We start from the raw sequence: 21,372 nt of genomic DNA, 5'->3' as shown, positions 1-21,372 counted from the left end.
CATGAGACTACCCTTAGCTGCATGAGGCTACCTTTAGCTGCATGAGACTGTCTCAAAAAAACTCCATAGTCACATACTCTTTTGTTGTTGTTGTTTCTCAAGACAGAGTTCTCCATGTAGCTCTGGCTGTCCTGGAACTTGCTTTATATACCAGGCAGGCCTCAAATTCAGATCTGCCTGACTCTGCCTCCCAGGTATGAGGACCAAAGGTGTGCGCCACCGCGCCCAGCCGTATTCATACACTTACATGCCTGTGAATTTTTATAAAGGATGTAAATAAACTGTTAGCAGACTAGAATAGCATGCAAACCCTGAGTCAATACGTCAAACCCCTCCACACACACTTCTGTGGAATGATTCCCTTATTGAGGGGCTACCACAGAGAGTAGAAAGTAGTCATGGGTGTTCCTCACAGGCCTGGGTATACTGAAAGCACAGCTCACTATAACTTTATGCATTGTTTGTTGAGAAAAGGTCTCCCTAACCTGGCTTCAAATCCTCATCCTCTGCCTCAGCTTCCTGAGTGCTGGGATTACAGGCATACAGGCATGCAGCACCATGCCTGGCTTGTAGCTTTATTTTTGTTAAGCCTCTTTTTAGTTTGTACTGTCCGTACTGTCTGAGAATTCATGTCTGGGTCCAGTAATATGTTGTGAAAACGAGACTAGAGAGACATGGGCAGGACTTAACAGCACTGTTTGATAGTAGCACGGAGCCCAACAATAGCCTATTCCCAACTGCATCAACACAGCGTGTTTGCACACACACACACACACACACACGCACACACACACACACACACGCACACGCACGCACACACACACACACACGCACGCACACGCACACACACACGCACGCACACGCGCGCACACACACACACACGCACACACACACGCACACACACACACACACACACGCACACACACACGCACACACACACGCACACACACACACACACACACGCACGCACACACACACACACACACACACGCGCGCGCACACACACACACACACACACACACACACACACGCACGCACACGCGCGCACACACACACACACACACACGCACGTGCGCGCGCACACACACCTACCTGAGGCACCTATTTCACAGAACCACCTAAACATGCAGTCACTCATATTGTTTCCTGTCACATTACCTGTTCTGTGTCATCACCTGACATACATAGAAAACCTTAGCGCTAGAGACTTCTACCAACCTTGAGCAAATGAGGCAACTGCTCAGTGACCAGTTCCTTAAATTCATTGATACTCAGGCTGCCTTTCCGTCCTTCCCGCCCTGCAAAGGTGAAGAAAGTAGTGACCACGGTCTCGATGGCCGCCTCCAGATCAGTCAGGGGCTCTGCTGCCATTAGTATGCCAAGGCAGGAGCTGATGTCCACACAGAGTGACCTGACAGGGAAGAAACAGACCAGGAGAGTCAGGGATCCAAGAATGGGTGATATGGCTGCCTGAAAGGGTCAATGTGGGAAAGATGAAAGGGTCCAGAACAGACAACAGAATTCCAGTTCAAGTTCACATCAGAAATCATTTTTATCTGAAGTGTCCTTTTGGAGTGTCTGTCTCTTTGCCTCTGTGGTGGTCTCTCCATGTGGCAACCACTCTATCTGTGAGAGTCTTTCTTTGGAGTCCTCTGAATGTGCTAACATCCCGTGTAGGGGCTCTGTTCTAATAGCCCTTTCCCTCTGTTACTCCCTGTCTGAGGGTCAGGAGGTTGTTTGTCTCCAATGTTGATTTATATTGAGACTGGAGTCTCCACCCTCCCCACATACTGGCTACTGTTCCTAGTAGAGAAGCCTAGGGTTGGCAAAGGCCCAGTTGAGGTCAGGGCTGGCTCAATCGGGCCAGATTCATCTTCTCTGCCCCATACCCTCCCTACCTCTGGCTATGGGGGTCGAATTGTGCTCATCACAAGAACCTTCCCCGCTACTGTTCATGGTTGACAGGGTCTAGAAAGGGACTCTTCAAACTCCTCAAATCCACAACCCACAAAGTGTTTGGTCTGGACACCAGGACCCTCGGGGGTCCACAAAGGGAAGAAACATGCCTGCTCATCCCCCTCGTTTCTGTCCGTCCACCCACCCACATGCTCCTGCAAGGACCGTTGCCTGCTCTCCTAAAGTCACTTCCTGAATCTCTGCCTGAACCTGCTTGGAAGGAGGGACCTGGGATCTGATAAAGAAAGGGTCTCCAGGCTCTCTGCAGAGTCAGGAAGAGTAACTCACCGGGGAAAGAAGATGGGATGCAGCGAACGGATCTGGAGCCTTGAGGCTGAAGTTTATAAGCACCAGGGAAGGAGAGAGCCACTCCCAAGTCCGAAGTGTCAAGTTTCCGCCTCCGCTGATTCGGGAGAGGGGACCGCCCCTGCTGTCACTAGCCATCCCAACACAGCGCCACGCGACTGGGACACAGCTTGATCAGGAGGGACCATAGGGTCCCATCCCTCCCAATTATGAGGGCTACTCGGGAGTCTGTGTTAGAGGGAATGCTACTGCTGCTTGAAAAAAAAAATAAAACAAAAACAAAATATACTTGGAGAATTCAGCACTGAGAAATTAGAGATCCAGAGGCACTTGGAGAGCCCCAGACTAAGGGCTCCGTAGTGGAACCCCTATTGAAATTCTTCACTGAGCCCCTCTCGGAGACGCACAAACTAAGCACTCCTGGGCAGAATCTTTCCCTTTTCCTGCTCAGCCAGCACCGCAGCACCCCGCACCGCAGCACCCTTCCCACGACCTCCTTCCCTTCCAGTCCTTCCCGCTAGGCTCGGGGAGGTGGTGCAAGCAAGAAGGGAAAGAAACACAGGGCAACCCGTTCCCTCCTGGGAGACAGAGGGCGCCTCTGTCCACTCCTGGCCCCTAGCCCTTCGGGTGTCGTTTGTGAAGGGGTGGAGCCGTTGGGGAGGAGGGTCGGCAGGGAAAGACGACTAAAGACTCGTCTCCCCGCACCGGTCCAGGGGCCACATTTGCAGCGTGCCTTTCTGTCGAGAACCTGCTCCGACGTCAGGCCGAGGACAACTGTGAGTATCCTACCCTGCTTAGGATGGGTCTCTCTGACTTAGCCAGCCTGGAGGAAAGGGAATTTCGAAAGGAGCCCCAAGAGCCCTGGAAAAGGATACAGTGGTGTCACGGGGGTCTGGGAAGAATCAGTCAAGGGAAAGCAGTTCGGGAACTAGGAAAGATGAAGTTTGGAAAGTAGTGAGAGTAAGTGCGTGAAGGTCAAAGAGCTGAGAGCTCTCTGTGGTGAATGAGGACGCCACCCAGCTTCCAGGCTACCAGACATTCCTACACAGAATCCTGTGCCTCCTGCCTGGGATGCCAGTCTCTAGGTGTGGGCAGGGAGGGGATGGATGCAGCCCTGCTCGTTTATGGTAAGAATAAAAAAGGCTGTTCCTGCGCCCTCTCCATCCTCCTCTCTGCCTTCTCAAGACCAAGGAAAGGCTCTGAGCAGTGTAGCATACGCCATGTGATATCATACGGAAGGGGGTCTGTGGAAGTGTGCTCTGTCCCATCTCTGCCTTCACAAGACCTCCTCTCCATCACTTCTTTTTCAGTCTTGACCCCCACTTCTCTCTCCCCTAATTTTTCCCTCTTTGTTTCCCACTGCTCCAACCCTAGGTCCTCCCCTACATAAAACTCCAAGCTTCTAGAGGGTTCCAGGCAACCTCCAGATGCCCCTCATAGATGAGAATGGTAACTGAGCCACCCAAATTCCTCCCTTGAGCACCCTCTTATCCCTTTGATCAGCCCGGCTTGAATTCTCCCTCCCACTGTCTCTGTAACAACTACTTCTTGTGACTGGAGTTCAGGTGACAGTCACAAGGGCTCCATTGAAGAGCTGGGATGTCATTTAATCAGGACCCATTGTCCAGTATACTCAGTGGTGAGGAAGGATGAGGACACCTGAGCTGAGACACCTGAGCTGCCCCTGAGGCTGTGGAAGGCATGACCCTCCCAGGGCCAGAGGATTGAGGCCCCCTAGTTTAGCAGTCTCTTCTCCACAGACCTCTCCATTCTTCTCTCTCACCCAGTCCTTGAGTTCAAATGACCTCATACATCCAGCTCTTTATCTAACACAAACCAGCCCTCTCCTGCTCCCACTGGAGCTACCTACCAAACAGAGCTGGCCCGAGGCAGGAATGGACAGCATCAGGGAGAACACCTACAGGTTAGAAGCTCTGTCTCCAAGGAAAAGCCTCAGACATTTCTTCCTCCCTTCCTTCTGCCTACCTGACAGAAAGGGATGACTTTGGAGAGAAAAGAACTAGAACAGGCAGTCATGGGAAGAATACCCCCCCCCCCCAAAGAAGCCAAAATGACATGCTGAAGGGAGATGGGGAGCCAGGCATAACAGCTCAGACCAGTAATCTCAGCATAAGGAGATACGACTGCGCACAAGTTAAGGATATCTGCTTGAGCTAGTTCCAGGAGAGCAGAGGCTACAGAACATGACCCTGTTATAAAATAAATAAATAAATAAATAAATAAAAAATTTAAAAAAAAAAAAATCCCAAGCACAAAAAAAAAAAAAAAAGATGGAGACGTAGCCAAAAGGACCTTGGCTTAATCCTCAGTGTCTTAAGAGGAAGAGCCATGCTTGCTGACAGGATGCTTGGGATCAGTGAAACATCTCTCCCCAACAACTCTTGGGTCTCAGCCCCTGACTGCCACCCCTTCATCAGCTCACCAAAGGTATCAGACTTCTTCCTGGGGTAGGAAGAGGAGATCTTAGCCCACTTAATAGCAACAACAAAGCTTAACTGTGACAGGCCTGGAGGTAAAAATAAAGCTGGAAGCCCGCCTGGTGCAGTGTCCACCCATGCCTCCCCTCCCGCTCCCCGGCCATGAGCCAGCCACTGCACATGTCTTTTTCAGGCTTCTGAAGACAGTCCAGTTCCTATTGCTTCATCTCCATGCCCATCCCTGACTCCCTCTGACTGGGAAATGATGGAGGGACCCAAAACCCTGGACCAGATTTAGGTGTGTTAGGGCTTCTCCTCCACTGCAAAATCTGAATGAAAGATAAAGTACATTGGGGCTCATCTTGTAGCTATTTGAGCTATTTGAAACCAGAGCCAGGTCTGAAGATTTCCCTTACCCAGACCCCAGATATCCTGAACCTGGTTTACAATTCACTTCCATCTTTGTGGGAATGGGTAGGTGTGCTGCCGAAATGGGCTCTGAGCTGGAGGCTGCCATGGAGACCCTCATCAACGTGTTCCACGCCCATTCGGGCAAGGAAGGGGACAAATATAAGCTGAGCAAGAAGGAGCTGAAAGACTTGCTACAAACTGAACTCTCCGGCTTCCTAGATGTAAGCTAAGGATTGAGGTACAGGGTGGAGGAAGGGGATGGGTGCCTCTGCCCCACCCCTAGCTCAACCCAACCATCCTTCTCTTCCAGTCTTAACTAGGTTTTCCAGGATCCCTTAACTCCTCCCTGGAAAAGCCAAAATGCCCTAGTTTGCTCTCAATACTAGGCTCTGCATATTCATCAGTAACACTACCTACAGCATAGAATTGAGTCATGAAGGGCTGAGCATGTTAGCATATACCTTCAATCCTAGCACTCAGTAGTAGAGGCTGGAAGATCAATAGTTCAAAGCCTGGTCTATGTGAGCTCTTGTTGAAAGGGGGAGAGAGAGAGAGAGAGAGAGAGAGAGAGAGAGAGAGAGAGAGAGAGAGAGAAAGCCGGCCCAGTGTGATGCTGTATGCCTAATCCCGGGACTCAAGAGGCAGAGGCAATCCGATCTCTAGAATTTTGGGCCAGACTGGTCTATATAGTGAGACCCTGTCTCAAAAAAAGAGTTGTAAAATAAAAATAAATAAGTCACAAAGCTAAGCATGGTAGCTCCCACTTATAATCCCAACACTTGGGAGACTGAGGCAGAGGATGATCGTGTGTTTGAGGCCTAAGTCCTGGACTAAGTATTGAGTTTCAGGACTAGAAAGTGAGACTGACTCAAAAATGGACTTGTGAGGTGGTTCAGCAGGTAAAAGTGCTTGACACCAACCGTAAGAACCTGAGTTAGGACCCACAGAGTCAACAGAGAGAACTGACTCCCACAGGCTCTCCTCCACAGAAGAATCTTAGCATGTGTATGCCCACTCATATATATACAAATAAATAAGTATAAACAATTTTTTGAGTCATGTTCTGGCTGTCCTGGAACTCACTGTGTAGACCAGGTTAGCCAGATTTCCCTACCTCTTCCTCCCAAGTGCTAGGATTCAAGGCATCTACGACTTACAGCAAACTGTTTTTGTTTTTTGAGACAATGTTTTACTAGTCTGGCCTAGATCTAACTATGTAGACCACGCTAGCCTCAAACTCACAAAGATCAACCTGCCTCTGCCTCTGCCTCCAAAATGACATAATAAAGGCGTGCACCACCACACCCATGAGATATTTTTTTTTTAAAAAGTAGGACTGGAAGCTGGCAGTGGTCGTTCAATGTATACCTTTAATCCCAGCACTATGGAGGCAGAGGCCCACAGATCTCTTGAGTTCAAGGGTAGTCTGGGTAGTCTGGTCTACAAAGTGCGTTCCAGGACAGCCAGGCTACACAGAGAAACACACACACACACACACACACACACACACACTCACACACCCGTCTCAAAAAAAAAAAAAAAAGTAAAACTATGAACTCAAATACAGACTTTTAGCAGAAAGAGGTAGCCAAAGAACTGTGGAGATGAGTGCTCTGAAGTCACACGGCTTCTCTATGGAGGTGGCACTTGAGCCATGGGCTTCCACTGGAAGATTGGAGATAAATTAAGATCTGTAGGAGGTTTCCTAGTGAAAAGAAGGTGGGGGAGGATAGAAAGTATGCCCAGTAGCTTCGTTTGACTAAAAGATGCAGAGAAGTAGGAGACAGATGCTGTCAGAGACCATGTACAAACCTACAGAAGCTTAACTTAAGCTGTGGCCCTGCTAAGGTTTGCTGCTGCAGAACTTTTTGTATATACCCCAACTGTCAATGTGTTTCTTCCTTATAAGGTAGTAGGAATGGCTCCCACATTATTTGCATTAGTGTTAAAAATTTTTTTTAAAAAAAGACAGGCTTGGTGGCACACACATGAAATGCTGGCATTTACAAGGCAGACCCAGCAAGATCTCATGTTCCAGGCCAGTCTGGGTCATATGGCAAAAAAAAAAAAAAAAAAAAAGGTGTTTTTGAGACAGGGTCAGCTGGCATGAAACTTGCTATGTAGACCAGGCTGGCCTTGAACTCACATAGACCTACCTGCTTCTCTCCCCACTGAATACTAGGACTAAACACATCACTATGCCCTAAAATGATTTTGTGTGTGAGTTTTTAATTAAATAAAACAAAGTCTATAAGGCTCCCAGCTTAGCACTTGTCACATTGTAGACAATCATGTATGACAATGGATGAAACTAATTAACTCTGCTTAGTTCTGTAGGTCACCAATTCTTAGCTCACCAGTCTTTAAGGATGTAGTAGATTCCCACAATTAACTATTATTCTCACACTTGCTCACTTCCACCTCCTCCTCCTCAAGCACCATGGTGGCTCTAACTTAGTGGTATACACTTCCATCTCCTTCTACAGGTCCAGAAGGATGCAGATGCTGTGGACAAGGTAATGAAGGAACTGGATGAAAACGGAGATGGGGAAGTAGACTTCCAGGAGTATGTTGTGCTGGTGGCCGCTCTCACAGTGGCTTGCAACAACTTCTTCTGGGAGAACAGTTGAGCACACAGTCAGTGGGCGGCGCCCTTCCTCTCCAACTTGTCAAGACTTTAGCCTGCTTGCTCCTCCACCCACCTATGTCCCCATCCTTGCCCAGTATCGTCATGTACCAAGGGCGCAAGAGTAGCAGTCCAGATCTGCCACTCATTTTAATAAAGCCTTCTCTCTCACCAACTGTCAATGTCTGTGTCCTCTGGGTCTAGCTATGTGTGAAGTAAGGGGTGTTGACTCCCAACACCTTATCTTGGCAAATTTACATTAGATTTTATTTAAGGAACACTCAAAACCCAGAAATGTAGGGGTCCAAAAACTTTAGCTGGAATCCAAGTGTCATTGGTTTTTTCAAGAACTTATATATGAGTAATTGGTAATACTAGCTCTTGAAGGATAAGGCAGGAAGATTTTGAGTTCTAAGCCAGCCCATACTATATACCCAGATCATGTTTCCAAAAACAGAAACAAACAAGCCATCAAAAGATCTGAAGAAAGGGGCTGGAGAGATGGTTCAGTGGTTAAGAGCACTGACTGCTCTTCCAGAAGGCCTGAGTTCAATTCCCAGCAACCACATGGTGGTTCACAACCATCTGTAATGGGATCAGATGCCCTCTTCTAGTATGTGTCTGAAGACAGCTGAAGTGTACTCATATAAATAAAAAAATAAATAAATCTTTTTAAAAATCTGAAGAAAGCTAGAAATGGTGACACATACCATGGTTATTTAATCTCTACCTGGGAGGCAAAGGCAGGAGGATATCTGTGAGTTCAAGGCCAGCCTGGTCTGTATAGAGAATTCCAGGACAGCCAGAACTACATTATACAGACCCTGTCAAAAAAAAAAGAAAAAAGAAAAAAAGAAAGAAAGAAAAGAAAGAAAAGAAAGAAAGAAAGAAAAAGAAAAGAAAACCAAAGCCGGGCGGTGGTGGTGCACGCCTTTAATCCCAGCACTTGGAAGGCAGAGGCAGGAGGATTTCTGAGTTCAAGGCCAGCCTGGTCTACAGAGTTCCAGGACAGCCAGGGCTACACAGAGAAACCCTGTCTCAAAAAAACAAAGGAAAAAAAAAAAAAAAAAAAAAACGAAAAAAGAAAAAAAACCTGAAGAATTTTTTCCCCAAGTTTCATTCAGTGTTTATTGATGTCCCATCATTGCTAAACATTATGTAAGAACTAGGGATACATTAGTGGGAATACAGATTTGCTTTATTGGATTACTTCAGGTGAAAAGACCAACCCTAAAATTAGCCACATCTTCTAGTGGCAGTCCCTATAAAAGGATGTAGACGAGTCCAACGAGGGTGGGCAGTGGGAAGGGGGCAGGAGGTGGATCTTTGTGAGTTTAAAGCCAGTCTGGTCTACACAGAGAAACCTTGCCTCAAAAAGAAACAAACAACAACAACAAATCTCACTGCAAATAGGGCTGAGAAGAGGGCCAGAGCAAACCACCCAGGTTCTAAGGTCCTAATAAAGACATTTTACAGTTGTCTTTACCTTGGGGATGTGGAATAAAAGAATACAAACACTGCTTCCAATCTAAGTTGCTCTTTGCAAACCAAAAACCCCACCAAAGCGGAGCACAAACTTGTCCACGCCCCCAAGGACAAAGCACTACAGTCAGTAACTTAAGGGATCTTTGCCAAAGTCCTTGGGGACTCGCCTGCGATTCCTGCGCAAGCAAAAGGGACCATTTTGCCACGCCCCTAGTTGCGCGCGCAATGACGCAAGTCCGTCGGCGCCATCTTAGCCGGTCACGCTGCACTGGTGGGCCTGGAAGCCATTTTGTTTTGGACACCAAGCGGGAGTTGGCGGCGCCGGCTGTGGTGGCACAGACGAAAGGCAGGAAAGGGCAGGCTTGACGAGCGGGAGGATCGATCGGCTAGATAGTCAACCCACAACGAGGGAGCCTCGCATCCTACCGTTTAAGCATCTAACCCAACCGCCCAGCTAGTTAACCCGAACGATCCGCCGTCAGCTCAGGTTTGGCCGGCCTCCGGCCCGCCCGCCGCAACCGTGGTGGCAACCCCGGGAGGAGCGCTGGCGTCCATCTCCTTCGGTGAGTTTCTGTGGAGAAAGCGGAGGTGGGAGCGCCGAGGGGGCGCGGGGCACGGTAGCGCGGGTGGCAGGTGTGGATGGGGCTGAGGTGCGCGCAGGCCGGGGGAGGGGGCGGAGCCGGGAGGCGGAGGCTAAGCCGGAACCGCGGCCAGCAAGCGGGGCCGGTAGGATTGTCGGTGCTGGGTTTGGTTGGCTTGTGTGGTGGTGGTGGTGGTGGTTTGGTTTTGACCTCAGATCCAGTGTCTTGCTTATCTAGATAAGTGCCCTCCGTCGGAGCCAAAGCCTCGCCCCAGAATAGCGTTTGATGGGAATAACAGCGGAAATAAGGCGCCTGACCAAAGTGGGGGTCTTGAGAGGCTCTTAGGTGGAGATTAAATGAGGAGTACAGGAATTAGAGATGGCTCTGGGTGTTCGTTTTTGCGGTACCGAAATTGAACCCAAATCATGCTTTGGCTAGACTAGCTCCCCGAGTTAACAGCCCCGGCTTTTTAAAAAATAATAATAATAATTTTAGCTTGAAACAGGGTCTTTCAAGTCACCCAGGCTCGCCTTGAGCTTGTGACTCTCTTGACTCAGCCCCTCCCCAGTAAGTGTTCCCAGTTAAATTTTGTGGAGTGCTCTTGACAGAGCTCTCATTGGATACCCATTTAGAAAACCTTTTCTGTCTTGCCCCTGCCGTGTCTTACTAGAACTCCACTTGCGTTTGGAGTTGAGAATCGGTTTTGAAACTAGGTATTTCTTTTATTTTGAGTGTATGACAGTGGGGCCTCACAGTGTGACAATGTAACCATCTGTGGCCTCAGCCTGTTACACCACTCCCCTGTTGCTGCTGGGAATTGAATTTAGGGCTTCATCAGTACTAAACAAGCACTCTGCAGCTGAGCTATGTTCTCAGCGCCTTCCTTTCTCTAGATCCATGGCCCTCAACTTTCTATAGACATGTAAGATGTACTTGGGTAGCACCCCCACCCCCATTTGCTGTACCCCATCCTCATGGCCACATTGTAATTTAATTGGTCTGGATCTAGGTATCAAGAATTTAGTTGGTTTGGGGTGGAGAGAGGGTCTTTCCTTTTTTTTTTTTTTTTTTTTAAACATCCCTTAGGTAAGTCTCATACAGTTCAAGCTAAGAAGAGCTATTCCAGATTGAAAGCCAAACTCCAAGGCTTTGACTACATCTGATTCTGCCATTTTGGAACCTTTGGCAGATGTTCTCTATTCTGGGGCTTTGTAATTTTGATAAAATCAAAATAACTGTCGTATAAACTTAAGCCCCCACCCCACAGGGTTTCTCTTACGTAGCCTTGGCTGTCCTGGAACTTGCCCTGTAGACCTGGCTAGCCTCGAACTCAAAGAGAGCCATCTACCTCTGCCTCAGGAGTGCTGGGACTTAAAGTGTGCGTTACCACCACCTGGCAAACTTAAGTTCTCATGATACCATCTTCAGCAGTTAGTAATATAGGCCTTTCATAGGTTTATGCCTTTCTTCTTGTGAAAATGCAAACTTCATTATTTTGAGTGACTCATGCATATTGTCCTTTGTAGATTCTCGGGATTTGAAGATGGCTGCACAGTCAGCGCCGAAAGTTGTGCTAAAAAGCACCACCAAGATGTCTCTAAATGAGCGGTGAGGCAGCCAACAGCAACTTCAGCTTCTTCCTAAGAAAACATTACTTAAATTGGCCCTGGGGTCCAATACAAAAAAAGCCAGTTGTAAGCTAAATGACAGAAGGCTACAGACCTCTGTTCTTAATTGCATCTAATGTGGTACAAAACAAATTGGGCAGTTGTTCCAAACCCCTTATCAGTAGATTTTTATATTAAGCTATCTGAAATATTTACCTGGTGGGATATATTTTTTAAAAGACTCCTTACACCCTCCCTTCAATTTTTTTTTCTAACATTGATACAGGGGTGGTGCAGCATGATGGTATGGTATATCCTGGCTGCAATAGGCTTGCTGCCTAGTCCAAGGCCAGCAGTGTTGTGTCTGGCCTGTAAGAGGCAGGTAGCAAGCCGAGACTATGTCCAAAGGCCCCTGAATGTCATTCTTGGGCCTTGTAAGAGGCACTTGCTTTGCTACATTTCACTTTCTTTTCATTCTGCTTTTTAGTTTGTTTTGTTTCAGAATCTTTCAACAGCTGTGTGTTTACTTCCATTAAACTTAATCATAACAAGAATGATAGAATGACCTCTTAGGCTCGTAAGTGACTTAACTAATTCAACTTGTTCAGAAGTCCTGAGTCAGAAAGAGTGGTTATTTGAGACTAAGAAAAGTTAAAGTATTTAAAGGCAGTTTTTGTTTTTGAGAATTTCATTTATTTGGTGTCTTTCACCATTTTATTATGTTGTTGCTAGAACTCCCAAGGCATTTAATGCCTATGTTTGCTTCTAAAGCACATGTGCTTCTCTGCTCATCTCTTAAGACGTGATACATTAATTACCTGTATTCATGTGTTACGTGTGTTACTAAGTTACATGTTAGAATGTAATAAGCTTCCATAACTCATGAGTCTGTATTATTTCAGTGGACTGTGAAGGTGCTCTGATCCTCCTGTTTGTCTTTGAATGAACTTTCTCTCCAAAGGTGTAGGCATTTCTGTTTGTCTTTGTAACTGCATCTCTGTTTCTTACCCTCATATTTGCTTACTATGTGTGTTTCATACTTTGCACTTCTCTAAGAGCTGTTACCTGAGCCCTTGTTATCGCTTTTAATTGTGCTGCCCTTGGCTGCATTTCTGAGTTTCTGGTTCTTGCAAGTTTGTGGAAACAGAGGAGTCTTTAACCCATCAGCCTTGATCCAAATGTACCACTTTAAAGTTCGTGGGATCTGGAGCTCCTGGTCTAGCAAGCCATGAAAATGCCAATAAGTGTTTTATAATAAAGCTTTTATTTAAACACCCATTCTGTTCGACCTTGAAGCTTTACTAATATGCTGAAGAACAAACAGCCGATGCCAGTGAATATTCGGGCTTCGATGCAGCAGCAGCAGCAGCTAGCCAGTGCCAGAAACAGAAGACTGGCCCAGCAGATGGAGAATAGACCCTCTGTCCAGGCAGCATTAAAACTTAAGCAGGTGAGAGAATGAGTCCTGCCATCTGCGGCGTCAGGCAGTCCACCAAGGCTGTCAGGGTATAATGGATGACTACAAGATGGCTCAGGGCAAAAGCTAAAATGCATATGAACAAATGTTCAAAGAATTCCAGTTTGGACAGGTACCAGCTAAATAACTTTTAATGACTTTCTTTTAGGGAGTTTGACACCTCTGTAGCCTGTGTTATCAATGAAGATTAATTGGTTATTTTCTGGCCCTTGCTCTTAGAGTAATTTTATTTTTTTTGTTTTTTTGTTTTTTTTGTTTTTTTTGTTTTTGGTTTTTCAAGACAGGGTTTCTCTGTGTAGCTCTGGCTGTCCTGGAATTCACTCTGTAGACCAGGCTAGCCTTGAACTCAGAAATCCGCCCGCCTCTGCCTCCCAAGTGCTGGGATTAAAGGCGTGCGCCACCACGCACCACCTGGCGAGTAATTTTATTTATTCATTCACTTATTTTCATCTTTTTATCTCTTATTTGGTCTACGATACTGTTTAATGATAGAGCACTAGCAAGCACAAGGTTCCAGGTTCAGTTCTCAACACTTAACCAAAAAACAAGAAAGAAGTTTTGTTGTAGTTAGCTTTGCTGTCTGTACAAAGGATTCACAAACTAGTTTAATCTTATCCTTCTGAATATGATTCTGATTGGCTTTTTTAGTCTGAGGTTTTCAGTACTAAAAACAGCACCTAGGTTCATTAGCATAGTAGAGCAAGCATAGAGGATAACCAAGTGTCAGTTCTCTTTCACATTTCCAAAGTAAGAGGTGATCCTATTCAGGCCTGAAATAAAACCTGCTCTTTATCATTCGTAGACTTTATATGCAAGTCCGGACAGTGGCTGTGGAAGGATATGTCCAAGCTGTGGCTGGGCGTCCAGAGGGCGGTGCCATGCAACTGTAAGGATTTTAACTGGTAGCACTGCATGGCTGTGCATAGAGTCAGCACTTATAACACCCACCCCTACTCCAAACCATTGGGCTCACTGGCTAAAAATAAGCAAGGCTTTCTGCTTTGTCCCCTTTTCAGCCTTGAAGTAGTTAGGGTCTTTTTTCTTGTCTCAGGAGAACAAGCCATACACCCATATTTTCCAAGAGTAAATAATCATTCTAATATACTGTGCAAGACGTCCTTTCAACAGGCTAACTTCTAAACCAGTGGCATCCACCAGCGTCTGTTTTGGTGAGATGCTCTCAATTTTTTCAGTATTCATTTATCCTGTCAAAAGGGCTTCCATTGTGGCTAGTACAATTGAGGAGCTTAATTTTGGTTTGGATTTTGTCTTCTTTTCTTTTCTTTTCTTTTCCCTTATGGTAAGGCCAGACAAAGAGCCTACAATTGTAATCTCAGCAAATAGGGGCATTATGAGCTCAAGGCCAACACAAATTTTGTTTAGTTTTTTGTTATTGTTTAGTGTGGTTTTGAGACTTTCACTGTGTAGCTACAATTGGCCTGGAACTCTATAAGCAGACCAGAGTGTCCTCAAACTCAGGAATATGCCTACTTTTGTCTCCAGGGTACTGAGATTAAAGGTGGGTGCCACCATACCAGAATCAAAAACTAATTTTTAAAAAATTTAAGTAGCCATATGTAATTAGTGGCTACCTTGTTATACAGCACAGCTCTAGAGTAAAAACTGTGTAGTACTACCAGTGTGTGTAAGTGTCCAGGATGGGTACCACCTAAGGATGAAGATGAAGTCCACACTATACAGTACTTCCCGAAAGCAAAGGACTCAGGAAAATGAGGATAGTCAGTAACTGAGCATGAGAATGCAATCTGACTTCATAATTGTGTGCTGGGCTCTGGAAGTACAGTTCAGTGGTAAAGTATTTGCCTACCATGGGCATGAGTTTCATGCCCAGCACCACAAAAAAAATAATTATTGTGCCAATTGGGGGAGTAACAAAACAGGCCTTTAGGGTTGGTTGTACCTGCTTGTATTAGATGTCTAATGTTAAGATCTTTTCTCCTCAAATTGGAAGCAGTTTAAAGTTTTGTGCTAGAGAATTGATAATGCCACAACATCTTTTTCAGAGTTCTTCATTGGAAGAAAGTATATATGCACAGACTTGTGTATATGCCATTAGGATGTGACGGGAGTTGACTGTGTGCAAGAACACACTTTTCATTATATTTTTCTGGCTTTATGGAAGAACAGAATTACTAGTGCCTTGGTTGTATTTGAGGCTGTAATGTCTCCTTTTCTTCTGAAGAACTTTAATCCTCTGAGATGTGATCTTCAGGGTCTTCTGGAGAAACTCTTAAAAATTATTACCTTTAGTATGTCCTTGTTTGTGTGGTGGCCCTTTGTGGTTAACAGTTTGCTTTAATTTTAACATGAATTTGGCTGGCTTTCTATGAAGATACACTTGAATTGTGTGTTAAGACCATTATACTGGCTTAAGGAAACTGTTGGCTAGGGGAAATGTGGAATTTACAGATTTTTAAAAAGAAGTGTAAGGAAAGGAATGTTGACTTTTTTGTGTTTATTTGCATCTTAAGGTTAAAAAAAAAAAAAAAGGACCGTCTGGAGATAGATACTCAAAGGAAAACTTCAGCACACTGGCCTCTTTAACTGAGAAGTCAATCTTGTCCTTTGAGTCTCAAGAATTCAAGTGAACTTGTAATTTAAGTTTACCCAGAATGTGATGCACTTCCTATGGTGTGTGAGTAAGCCTTTGCAAACAGTGTAGACCATAGGCAGATATGGCTATTGTTAACCTGTGGCTCAGAAGCAGCAAGTTTGCAGCTACTGCTGTGTTATTTGAATAGCCAAATTAGTAAGGTTATCTGCGCTGGCTCTGCTATTGTAGACCATATTAAAGCTTCTTAGAGCCTTTATTCTGGGTCAGGATTCTGCTTTTATCCATGTTCTGAGGAAAAGTCTTCCATTTGGAATCCTTTTGTTACCCACTACAGGTTTATACCTTCCACCCCAAGTGTCTGACTTGCCTCTTTTGTCCTGTACTTTAAATTGCCAAATTCCACGGAATTACTTTGTTGATCTCAATCCTATAACACCTTTTCTTCCAGAAGAGCTTAAAGCAGCGCCTGGGTAAGAGTAACATCCAGGCACGGTTAGGCCGACCCATAGGTGCCCTGGCCAGGGGAGCAATTGGAGGAAGAGGCCTACCCATAATCCAGAGAGGCTTGCCCCGAGGAGGACTACGTGGGGGACGTGCCACCAGAACCCTGCTTAGGGGTGGGATGTCACTCCGAGGTCAGTGTGTCTGTATAGCTGATAATGGTTGGGTTCTATCCTCCTCCCCTTTCTCTTGGGCTGCATATCAACATATTTGTTTAGCATTTTTAATCTTGAATTTGTGTTAATATAATTATTAACTTTGAAGTCACATTTTTAGTACTGCTGCATGTGTTTTACCAATATTATTCCCTTTCTAATAATGTACAATGATGAGAGGCTATGACCCGCATAACAACAGGTAATTCATGTCATCTCCATTCCATTTTAAAACACCTGCTGCTGCTTGAATGAAAGCATATTCAGGTTCTAGAAATAAGTTTAAGAAATGTGTGGTTAGCATGTGTGAGGCCCTGGGTTGTATATCCTCAATACCAAGAGAGAAAATGAGTCTTTTGGCCTATGTCATGACTAACCATCTGTCTTCTTGAAGTGAAAACTATTGATCTGACGGGAAAGAGAGGGAACGGTTTGATCCATAGTGCCTATGTATCTGTATCATACCCTTTGGACACTGTTCCCTTTATAAAATTCTTGCCCCCTTTGAAAATGTATTAAAAGCAAGAATCATAGCATTTATTTTCAAATCTACCATAATGCTAGGCATCTCATTGTTAATTTACTAAACACATGAACTTACCTAGTCCCAGCTTTTTCCAAAGATAGCTTGTGGCCAGAATTACTGAATTGAATAAAGAGCTGTTTAACCTGTTCACACACGCACTGTGCAGTTTGTCCCACCCAGACTAAACATTAACTAATTATTACTATTTAACCCTCACCGCCTTCCTTTGGTTACAATCTACTTTGTCTCTCTTGGATTTACCTGCATATACATTGTATGCCTCCTCTCCAAGGTCAAAACCTGCTCCGAGGTGGACGAGCCGTAGCTCCCCGAATGGGCTTAAGAAGAGGTGGTGTTCGAGGTCGTGGAGGTCCTGGGAGAGGGGGCCTAGGGCGTGGAGCTATGGGTCGTGGCGGAATCGGTGGTAGAGGTTAGTCAGCTACCAACTTCAGAGAATAGCTCCCCTCATTTTCCTCCCTTCAAAACTCAGAGCCCACTTTTCTGCACAGCTTCAAGTCATAGGCAGGCTTGTTTGTTTGTCTTGTTTGTTTTTTGAAACTGGCTTATTTTCTAAATCCACACAGTGATAATGCAAAGATCTGTTAGGATTAACAGGTACATTTTCTAGAGCCACATTTTAGGAATTCTTCTCCAGACTCTTAGAAATTTAAGTTGTATTAACATGATGCAGTGGTTAGTTTGGGATTTTCCCTTTTTCTGTATCTGCCTGCAGCTGCCACCATCACCACCATTACACACCCATCCCATAGCCCAAAAGCCAGTTTAACTTAGATAAGAGAAGTGGAATGGAAATGAAGTATAGTATACAACTCTTACCTAGCATTTGTGAGGCCCTGGGTTCAATCTCACACCTTAGAAACAAATAAGAGGGAGATACATGAAAGTGAGGCAGAGATAGAGGAGGATGGTGAGAGCAGAGGATGTAGCTCAGTGGTGCAGCACATGCTCAGCATGCATGAGGCTAGATTCAGTCCAGCAGCACTATTGGGTGGTGGGATGAGACCTGGCACCTGTTGTTGGCTTTAAAATCAAGTAAATTTAACATAGGATTTGTGTCTAAGTAACCAAAGACAGTTTTCCTGATCAAGGTTGAAAGTAAGATGTGTTACAGCCAGTTAGTCAGCTGACTGTTAGTAATCTTGCCTTTGATGCCTTGATTCTTGTCCTATGACCTCATGGACTAGATTAGAAAAGAGTTTAATGATGGTGGTGTTAGTACCAAATTTCATGGAGCTTTCTGGCTTATAACTGAGTAAGAAATCCCCAACACATGTTGATAGTATGAAGCATCTTACTCTAGTAAGCCCTGTGGATATTTGGTATTGGTTCTTTCTAAAATGTGGAACAGGTTTTCATAATCCACAGTCTTGAAGGTGCTGAAGAATAACTTAAAAAATAATATTTGATAACAAAGGTTTATTTTCTGTTTATTTTATATGCCATTTGGCTAATTGAGTGAAATATAAGTTTAAGTTTCAGGATAAGATAGAATGTTTCCAGATTGTATTGACATAGTTTCTGAGAAAGACTTCACAGGTCTCTATTTAGGAAAAACTAAATAAAGTCGATTTTGAGAAAGTTAAGTATTTGGTTAGTGAATTAAAATTACTTCTCAGATAATAGTTATCTTAAGGTGACCAGTCAGAAATGTAGCTAAGTTTTTTTTTTCAGTCTTTGGATATATGGAATCACTTGACTAAACTTAATAAACTTATAAAGCAAATGTGATAACAATCCAAAAAGGTCTCACTTAAAGCTTAATATGAATACCCTTTTTTGGATGCCCTTTTACTGCCTCCTAACTATATGTAATGTGTTTTAATTATGAATTTACAGTAAGTCCCAAACTTTAGATAATTCTTTATCTTAAGGGAGGGTAATGTTGTTTAATATTTTTCAGCTACTACTACACACCTGTAATCCCAGCAATTGGGAGGCTCTTGTTTTGTTTTTGAGACTGGGTCTCCTGTAGCCCTGGCTGGCCTTGAACTTCTAATCCTTCTGCTTCTGCCTTCTAGATGCTAGGATTACAGGTATACATTTGTGGTGCTGAGGATTGAACCCAGGGCTTCGTGCATACTAGACGAGCACCCTACCAACTGAGCTATACTCCAGCCCAGGAGTGCAAGTCTAAGGCTAGCTGGTCTTCATGGCATGACCCTATCTCAAAGTGGGAGGGGGCAGGATTTTTTTTTCTTATAGTAGTATTTAGAGGTGAATACTTAAGAGGACTCACTATGTGTGCTTTCCGTGTGCTGCTTTCTACCCAGTGTGTTTCTTGTTTTTTCAGATTTCTCCTCTTTGCCCTGTCTTTGAGCTTGTCTCAGCTAGGCCCCACCACTATAAAGGGGCATTTTTTTTAGAACCCACCAAACTAATGTGTAACTGTCTTTTTCTTTTTTCTTTCTCTCGTTTGGCCAGGTCGGGGCATGATAGGTCGGGGAAGAGGGGGCTTTGGAGGCAGAGGCCGAGGTCGTGGCAGAGGGAGAGGTGCCCTCACTCGCCCTGTATTGACCAAGGAACAGCTGGACAACCAATTGGATGCATACATGTCGAAAACTAAAGGACACCTGGATGCCGAATTGGATGCCTACATGGCACAGACAGATCCTGAAACTAATGATTGAAGCCTGCCTGCCTGCCTGCCTGCCCACCTACCTGTTAGACTCTTGTTAAAGTCACCACATCTATAAAACAACCTTGAGAAAACATGAGAAGAAACCTGATCGATGCTAGAAGGACCTGTCATAATAGGCTGTGGACTTACCTGCCACCAGTTGGTGCATTTAGTCTGTTCCGTCTACTTTTTGATACTGTGTTATATGAAACCGTATTTTCCTTTAATTTGGTTGAGTTTGTTTTGTTGTTTATCCAGTCACCCAGACATCTGTTTGAACAGGAATGCGTTGGCCTTGTGAGTAGAACAGTTTTCCAGCCTCTGCCTGTCATACACTCTTGACATTTTTAAATATTTCCTCTGTTGATTTTTATGATCCCAGAAGGAGCCAGAGTTTTCACCACTGGGTGGTCTTTGGGATAGAGTTCTACATCTTTCTTTAAAAGCTTCTTGTTAATAGCTGGAGCTAAAGGTGTGTTTGCTATGTTGATAGTGAATGTAGTAAATTGGAAATGTTGGTATTGCTACTGGGCCACAGAATGGGTTACCCATGGTAGCAACTTTGATTTGGTCAAAGTTGGTGTGGCCTGCATTGAAACCACATAGATGGTAGCTGACAAGCTAAATTGAAATTTCCACCCTAAAGATTTTTAAGCTTTCCTTTTGGCTTTCTCTCATAGAAGCAGCAGCCATTGGTGTAGCACAAGTGGCAGAAGAGACAAGGGTGGGAAACTGGTTACAAACTGACTGCTGGGAAGGGCTCATGTGCTGCTCACGCTGAAATGCAGTTACCCATGTTTGTCCAGAAGCAGTCGTGGTCTAACCCACTTAACTGACTTTATTTCATTCACCCTCTTGAAGGTTTAAGTTCAATCATATTTTGTCAGCTGTTCAGTTTCAGTGGAATCTTGTATTTCTGGTTCATTATAACAAATTGTTCTCTCAACCCAGGCTTTCTGTTTATTTGGGGGGATTCTTAAAATGCTCTGTGACCATTTTTGTGGTGTGTTACTACTATGTCCCTAATATGGTTGAAAATTCTCAAGTTCAGATTTCTGGGGTGGGATCAGGTAAGAGGGTGGTACAAACCTTTAATCCTACCACTTGGGAATCAGAGGCGGTGATATCCATCTGTGGGTTCCAAGGCCAGCTTGGTCTCAGAATTAGTTACAGAATAGCCAGGGCTACAGCAGCCCTGTCTCAAAAAAAGAAACAAATATTCTAGGGGTGTCAAAAATGTTGCTTTGTGGTAGAAAGTAAAACTTGTGCTCTCCTTTGACTAAGCCCTTAGGAAGAATTACCTGCCTAGAAAGTACTAGTGGACTGGACCATGGTTGTTTAGGAGAAAAGATCACAGCTGTCTTACTGTACTGTGCATTAAAAGCCAGGAAGGAAATACTGAACAAATTCAAATCACCTGATTTTGAATCCTTACTTGATTGAGGTGGGGAATCTCTGGGACCCAGGGAAGATGGACTCTGGGCTATAGGAAGCCGGTGCTCAAGGGTAGATCTCAGCAAAGGAAAGTGATGACTCAGGTCTAGACCCTCTTTCTAGCTACTGTCCTTCCTACTTTGTGAAAACGTTCAGTTCCCCACCAGCCATAGGCCCTTAGCTCCCGCTCCACCTGCTGTGTCCAGTTCTCGGAGTTTCCATGTTTGCTGTCCTCATCTCCTGGTAATGCCTCAGATGGACCAGAGAGCAGACCTGACTTCTCATCAGCCTTTAAAACCTACTTGGTTGCCATCTTCTGAGGACTTGCCTTCCAGAACCAGCCAAGAGACCAATGTGCCCTCTGGTCTCATGGTGTCAGAGAAGTGCATTGGGAGAACAGAGAAAAGATTTGACCAGCTAGAGCTGAAGCTCAGGAGAGTTTAAAGATAGGTGGGAAGAGTCAGGACAAGGGCAAAAATTATTTGTAATCCCAGCAACTGCATACAAGTTTGAGGCTAGCCTGGGTTACATGTCAAAGACATTACAAGCAAAAGGCAGTAAATAAGTAGGTACCATATAGTGTATTAAGTGGAGTTTATGTGTGTGTGAGAGAAGAAAAGAGAGATTTGTGTGTGTATATATATAAGTGTTTTGGC

The 21,372-nt window shown here is 44.8% G+C and overlaps 3 protein-coding genes across 6 annotated transcripts in view; 2 read left to right on the top strand and 1 right to left on the bottom strand.

Annotated features, from left to right (window-relative positions):
- S100a13 (S100 calcium binding protein A13) overlaps positions 1 to 2,696 on the bottom strand; it is a 9,778-nt gene extending 7,082 nt beyond the window's left edge. Inside the window, exons 1-2 of the mRNA XM_034500853.2 lie at positions 2,245 to 2,696; positions 1,219 to 1,411 (exon numbers count right to left, since the gene is read on the bottom strand). Coding sequence (XP_034356744.1) covers positions 1,219 to 1,371 — 153 coding nt within the window. The 5' untranslated portion in view covers positions 1,372 to 1,411; positions 2,245 to 2,696. The remainder of the gene's footprint in view (positions 1 to 1,218; positions 1,412 to 2,244) is intronic.
- Positions 2,697 to 2,875: 179 nt separating this feature from the next.
- S100a1 (S100 calcium binding protein A1) lies at positions 2,876 to 7,912 on the top strand. The gene is made up of 3 exons (XM_034500446.2): positions 2,876 to 3,038; positions 5,179 to 5,332; positions 7,598 to 7,912. Exons 2-3 carry the CDS (start codon positions 5,192 to 5,194, stop codon positions 7,739 to 7,741), a joined length of 285 nt encoding a protein of 94 aa, XP_034356337.1. The 5' UTR covers positions 2,876 to 3,038; positions 5,179 to 5,191; the 3' UTR covers positions 7,742 to 7,912.
- Positions 7,913 to 9,487: 1,575 nt separating this feature from the next.
- Chtop (chromatin target of PRMT1) lies at positions 9,488 to 20,228 on the top strand. 4 transcript variants are annotated; one of them, XM_034499822.2, is made up of 6 exons: positions 9,488 to 9,785; positions 11,330 to 11,411; positions 12,707 to 12,860; positions 15,911 to 16,097; positions 16,937 to 17,074; positions 19,087 to 20,228. In XM_034499822.2, exons 2-6 carry the CDS (start codon positions 11,347 to 11,349, stop codon positions 19,290 to 19,292), a joined length of 750 nt encoding a protein of 249 aa, XP_034355713.1. In that variant the 5' UTR covers positions 9,488 to 9,785; positions 11,330 to 11,346; the 3' UTR covers positions 19,293 to 20,228. The 4 variants fall into 4 exon arrangements, with proteins under 4 accessions (XP_034355713.1, XP_034355714.1, XP_034355716.1 ...); XM_034499823.2 differs by having other exon boundaries at positions 9,490 to 9,785; positions 15,914 to 16,097; XM_034499825.2 differs by lacking the exon at positions 16,937 to 17,074 and having other exon boundaries at positions 9,490 to 9,785; positions 15,914 to 16,097.
- Positions 20,229 to 21,372: the final 1,144 nt, after the last annotated feature.

Source organism: Arvicanthis niloticus, chromosome 4 (assembly GCF_011762505.2).
Source record: "Arvicanthis niloticus isolate mArvNil1 chromosome 4, mArvNil1.pat.X, whole genome shotgun sequence".
NCBI lineage: Eukaryota > Metazoa > Chordata > Mammalia > Rodentia > Muridae > Arvicanthis > Arvicanthis niloticus.
Note: the sequence above shows the minus strand (reverse complement) of the source record. Positions and strands in the feature narration are given on the sequence as shown.